Source organism: Pinus tabuliformis, chromosome 6 (genome assembly GCF_031772625.1).
Source record: "Pinus tabuliformis cultivar Carrire ecotype Pingquan chromosome 6, CPIR1, whole genome shotgun sequence".
In the NCBI taxonomy this organism is placed as follows: Eukaryota; Viridiplantae; Streptophyta; class Pinopsida; order Pinales; family Pinaceae; genus Pinus; species Pinus tabuliformis.
In genome coordinates, this window is record NC_142292.1 from 1,606,742,010 (window position 1) to 1,606,748,555 (window position 6,546).

The following is a 6,546-nucleotide window of genomic DNA, read 5'->3' on the forward strand; positions in this document are numbered from 1 at the left end:
CTCTTATATTTCATATAACATATATCAAGGGTATGAACTTGGCAGGTCAAATAGATTGAAATGAATACCTGTTCAACACTTCCCTTGTCCCATTTTGTAAATTTATCAAGCGAGGACGGTATATCTTATCAGAGCAGACGCTGATTTGGTATGGTATGCAATTTTAATGTTGAGGTAGATTTTAACTCAAAGAAAATGTCTTCCAAAATATTCTATAATTAGAAAATAAAATATCACTGAAACCCTGAGCGGTGTGTTTAAGAATTATGTCAATGTCAGGCACGTTTTCTACAACAATTATTGCAGAAAATTCTACGTGATTGGTAATGATAGTCGATGTATAGCAGGCTGCTGTGTTTCTGATACTCAACATACAGACCAACTACCTTTTGGATTTTCTGCAAATATTCTTCTACACGTTTAAACAAAAGCACGTGAATTATGCATGATGTCACAATCTGAATGTTATATATATATAATATATATATATATATATATAAAAGTTTGAATTAGGTAATTAGTACGATATAAATATTTTAAAGATTTTCAGTAATTATATATATATATATATATATATAAAAATAAGTGTAGCAGAGGAAATGATTTTTTTCACATTTTGTAGAGTTAATTTTAACCAAAATCTGATAGAGATTTTAAAAAACTTGAGTTTAATTTGTTTAATCTGTAGAATGTGAGTGGTGTGGGGTTTCTAAGTGTGCTAAATCTATTTATGCATTCAAAAATGTGTTTTAAACAACAAAAAATCACATTCTTGCTTTAAATTGTATGCTTCCAAAAGAAATTTGAGTTTAAGTTGTTTAATCTTATAGAATTTGAGTGGTGCATGGGTTTTTCAGTGTGCTAGATCTATTTATGCATTCAAAAATGTATTTTAAACAACAAAAAATCATATTCTTGCTTTAAATTATATGATCCTTGAGAAAAAATATTTCGTAACTACCATATCCACAAAATATTTGTACCATCTAAAAAAACTAATTCCTAAAATGTCATGATAATTAAATCCATAAACTTTCAATAATAAATATACTTTAATAATCAAAACTCTCCCCGAACACTTTATATATAAAATATCGAAAACATATTTTAACCCAGTCACTCGATATATATAAAAAATCAAAAACATATTTTAAACCACTCACTCGACATTACTGCAGTCTAGCAAACAATTATATCACCAAATTGAAGAAAAAAACAAGGAAAAAACACAAAAAAGAAAACACCAAAATTTAAAATAATTAAACAACCCAATAAATTTGATCCTTTCAACCACATCATTTTGAGATCTGGTCACGCAAACTCACTACGCCCACCCCGCCGCCTCCCCAGTAGTGGGTCGGTTGATACCCTTCCGCGTCTAACATGTTCAGGTGTTAAATCCAACCAAAACCATATAAACAAAGCGATCCAGTATACCGACAAGTCGATTCGATAGTACAAAATTGCTGCTAGTCGATTCGCTGGTACCAAATGGCTGCTAGCCCCGGGCGTCAATTGCCAACAAATTCCTTCCATGTGATCAGAACGCCGATTGCAGTCTTGCCTGTGGCTCCATTCAGCCCCGACAGAGAATTGAAGTATTGCAGCAGGCAACGCCCTGCAAAAGCACAATGGGGCTCCATGGTCCCGCCGAGAGGCGCCGAGTTCGGATCACCGGAGCCAACCTCCCCCGAGGTAGGGTGTATGGGGCAGATTAAGTTGAAGCAGAAATGGACCAAGGTGTCCGTGCTGAGCGTGGAGAAAAGCCCTGGGCGAACGACGCAGGGTAATTTGCTATCCAAAATCATGAAGGGTAATTTGCCATCCAAAATCATGAAATTTATCTTCGGCAGCCATGCAGGAGGAGGAGGACAAGGAGATTCCGTGGCGGCCAGCGCTGGTGATTGTCCTACACAAGAAGGTTGTAGGTCACCCTACCCTTTGCTAGGGCAGCTCAAACGATATGCCTCGACTTCATATGACGCTAAATTTGGCGATATTTACCCTCGGCCACACCTATTTGTGGATCCATCGGGGTCACCCCATAATGAGAGTAATGGGGGCAGGGGTTGAGGGAACAATTTTCAACGTGATCGTGGACCTGTTCAGCGCCATCCAGGTAATTAAGCTCTAGTTTTTCATGTTCAGGTTTTCTTCCGCTGGAAATTATCAATAAAATTACATACCAGTGTTGTCATTTTAGGGTTTGTTTTAATCCAAATTCAATGATCATATAAATTAATTAATTTTAATGTTGTGATTAATTGGAAAGATATTTTTAGAAAGACATTTTTGTTAAACCTCTAATCTCGATTTAGATTACCTTTACCACTCTTAAAAATTATCATACATTCTTGAAATGAAATATGTAAATTTCATTCATCTTCTGGCATGATCAAGATTGTATCAGTAATCATGCATTCTTGGAATGAGATATGTAAATTCCATTCTCTTCTGGTATGATCAAGATTGTATCAGTAATCCTGAATTCTTCTGGTGTGATCAAGATTGTATCAGTAATCCTGAATTCTTAGATTGAGATATGTATATTTAATTTGGTTCGGGTATGACCGAAATACTACTAATTTTTATGGGCATGACTAAAATATTATTAATATCCCTTTGTCATGTATAAGTCAATGTTCAGACATCCATCACAAGAACTCATCAGTTTCAAGAGTTGTGATCTATTTTTTTATAAAGATTGGCAATTTCCATTCCCCCACTGTAATTGAACAGAATGGTTTAAAATTGATGTTTCAGCAAAACTATATTTTGAAATAAAAATTATCTTGGGAACAACCAGTACATTCAGCGAGTATTAGAATTGCCTTGTCACATTGTGTTTCATGTTAAACAGGTATTGTGGATTTGTTGGTAAATGGCGCATTGCTAAATGACAACTTATGGCTTTGTATGTTAAAAGTTGTCCCTCGCTTAGCCCGTTTAACACTAGATGAGTTGACCATGGACTGCATTCATTTTATTATATATATATAATATATATATATATATATATATATATATATATATATATGGTTTTTTAAATATTTTTTTTTGTTTAATTGTATTTTTGAATACTTTAATTTTGTTAAAAATAATTTAGATAATTTAATATAATTTTAGTAACTTAAATTTAAAATTTTAATTATTTTTATTTAAATTTTTTTATTAAAAAAATTACAAAACATAACATTAAATTAAAATTAATTAAAAATAAAAATGAAAGAAATATGTATATTAAATAATTTCAAAAATATTCTTACATTTAAATCTGCAAAAATCACCTACTCGGATTGATGATGGCCTCGTCTATCCAAGAGATTGGATTTACCTCACGTGCTATAATAATGTCTCCATAAAGACTGCATAGGTTTTGTTTTTATGAGTATCCTCTCCAGTTTACATTTGGTTGAATATAGAAAAGATTGAAATGTTGTTCGTAACTATAAGCTTTTCGCACTTTCTCAATCCTTAAAATAGTATAATTTTTACTTTTAGGACACCCTTTAAGATGGGAGTGATTATAACTCGTAAAATAATTTAACAGATCACTTTCAAGTTTTTTTAATATATCGTATATATAAGTTGCAGATAAACTAAAATTGAGTTCAAAACAAGTAGACATGAACTACTCACAAAAGGAACACATTTCCAAGAAAAAGTCACACCCCTTAAGATATTTAACTTGTATATGTAACTATTCAAATAAACCTTTTCTCTCATGCACCTCCCTGTGTTTCCAAATCAAAGTGTTGGTTTATAACATAAAGTCTTGGTTTATAACATAAAGTCTTATGTATTTGCAAGAACAAAAATTAGAAACTTAAGATTCTATTACTTATTAGAAGACAAATTATGCACCTCTATGTGTTTCCAAAACAAAGTGTTTGTTTATACCATAAAGTTTTATGTATTTGCACCTAAGATCAAAGATTAAAAACTTTCCCAGGTTCTATTACTGATTTATAACATAAAGTCTTGGTTTATAACATAAAGTCTTATGTATTTGCAAGAACAAAAATTAGAAACTTAAGATTCTATTACTTATTAGAAGACAAATTATGCACCTCTATGTGTTTCCAAAACAAAGTGTTTGTTTATACCATAAAGTTTTATGTATTTGCACCTAAGATCAAAGATTAAAAACTTGCCCAGGTTCTATTACTTATTAGAAGACAAATTATATTTCGAATCCTTCATAGAATGTTCTAACCATTGTAGGGAAAACTAAATTAGTCCATGGATTTCATTACTTATTACTTATTGTTGGACATAATCCTTTGGTATTTTTTTTTTAAAATAAAATTGCACATAAATAAAATTAGAAATATGAAAACACCCTTTAGGGATGAAACTAAGGGTCATTCCTTTGTATAAATATGATAGCTCATTAAAGAAATATATCACTTGGGATTTACCCATCATGGATTGACATAGTAGCAGAGCCAAGTTTAGGCACTTCTCCCCACTTAGTGTAACTCATTTATGACGTTCACTCAATTTTTAGTTTGTAACTATGTGGGTTCTTACTCTATTCTAGCACAAACTTTTCATACAACAATTTATATTTCCTTCAATTCTTCTTTTAGTATAACTCTCTATGCATTTTCCCAACCAATAACATTTAGATCTAGCCTCAAAATTTTAATGTTGGTGAATCCATAACCAAATTTGCATTTTAGTTCAAATTTGCATTTCAATTCATATGTATTTTCTCTCTAGTGTTATTATACTTGTATTTGTTACCATAAGAAATTTTAATGTTGGTGAATCCATAACCAAATTTGCATTTTAGTTCAAATTTGCATTTCAGTTCATATGTATTTTCTCTCTAGTGTTATTATACTTGTATTTCTTACCATAAGACTTACAACGAAGCTATTAGTTATTATAAGATGAAATTACATAATTTCTCATAATTAGTTCACAAGGAAGTAGTTATTTTTTTCATTTTTACATACTTAAGAAAACATATTGCAAGTTTATTACATGCATTGTGGAATCCAAAATGGAAATGGCATACCATATGAATGGATTTCATCACTAGATTGTCAAGGCAAACAAAATAGCATGATGCAATAATGGTGGTAGTTGATATGCTACGTTAGTTTCTAATTTAATCCCTGTAAAGTCAAGCCACAAGGAAACTAATGTTGTTGAGATTTCTATGAATGAAATTTTCAGATTACATGGTATGTGGAAGGCAATCATATTTAATGAAAATGCAAATCTTTCTAGAAAATAACTATTTGAAGGATTTGGAACAAAATTAGCTTCTATTATTGACTATCATCCCTAAATGTACGGGAATATATAAATGACTAATCAAGTATTACAAGAAATGCTTCACTTGTGTGTCATGAATTAACCCATCAATGGGAGGACCACCTACCCTTAATGGAATCTTCTTATAGCAATAGTTGTCAAAAGTCATTGAAGATGAATCCTTTCAAGTCACTCTATGGAAAGAAGTAAAAAACCTTAATTAGTTAGGATAATCTAGTGGATAGAATCACTCTTGAATGAGAGATGCTAGAGAAATGGATTAGGAAGTTGTAAAAATAAAACATAATATAAAAGAAACCCAATACCAATACAAAAAATATGTGAATAAGAACAAAATACATAGAAAAATCCAAATGGGAGATCATGTATATATTAAATTTAGATCACCAAGTAATTCTCTAATAATTGGAACTTGTGCTAAGTTGGAACCTTCATATTCTGGACCTTTAGAAATCTCAGAAAGAGGTTGAATAATAACATATAGGATTTCATTACCTCCTAATTTTAAAGCACATAATGTCTCCATATCTCTTTTCCTAAAACATATGTACTTGATTCTTATCACGTCATTAATTATATTATGATCCAAGTGGACCCAGAAGGAGAATTCTTGCTAGAACCCCTAAGCATACTAGACAAGAAGAAGAAATTACATTGAAACTATGTTATTGTGCAAGTAAAAGTGTAACAAAACACTATTTAACTATATGAAGTTACATCAGAGTTAGGACATTCCATGAGAATGACAAACCCAATATTGTTTTCAAGTTAAAGACACTATTGTAGATTGTATACCACCAAGAATGATGTTCATTTAAGTGGAATGGGATTGTAACATATCCATTTTGATCCCCCTATTTGAATTGTAATTATTATCTTTGGCATTGTTTATTTTCAACATGAATATTGTTCCAAGTTGAACTAAAAAAATTAAACAATATATATCTTATATTGGTTTATAAAAATATCAAGCAATTGAATAAGGTATGAAACACCTATAGTAACCATGGTACCATGAATGGGGAAAGGGAAGGGATATCTATGAGAATATCATATTCCTAGTTATCTAAGTCTCCTACCCACTTGACCTCTTATTTTAGATTTACTCATTTTAGTGATACTATTAGCCTAACCTATAAATTTTCAAAGACTATGAGAAACAAGATGTAACCTTCCCTAAATGTATGCATTTACCTTCTATATTCATGGAAACCTATTCCCTACTTTCATGAAACTGAAATGTTTAGATTAGTTATT

The 6,546-nt window shown here is 31.1% G+C and overlaps 1 protein-coding gene across 1 annotated transcript; it reads left to right on the forward strand.

Annotated features, from left to right (window-relative positions):
• The first annotated feature begins 1,439 nt into the window (after window positions 1–1,439).
• Window positions 1,440–2,246, forward strand: LOC149265021 (uncharacterized). Its single transcript, XM_089391175.1, has one exon. It carries the CDS (start codon window positions 1,492–1,494, stop codon window positions 2,071–2,073), a length of 582 nt encoding a protein of 193 aa, XP_089247301.1. The 5' UTR covers window positions 1,440–1,491; the 3' UTR covers window positions 2,074–2,246.
• Window positions 2,247–6,546: the final 4,300 nt, after the last annotated feature.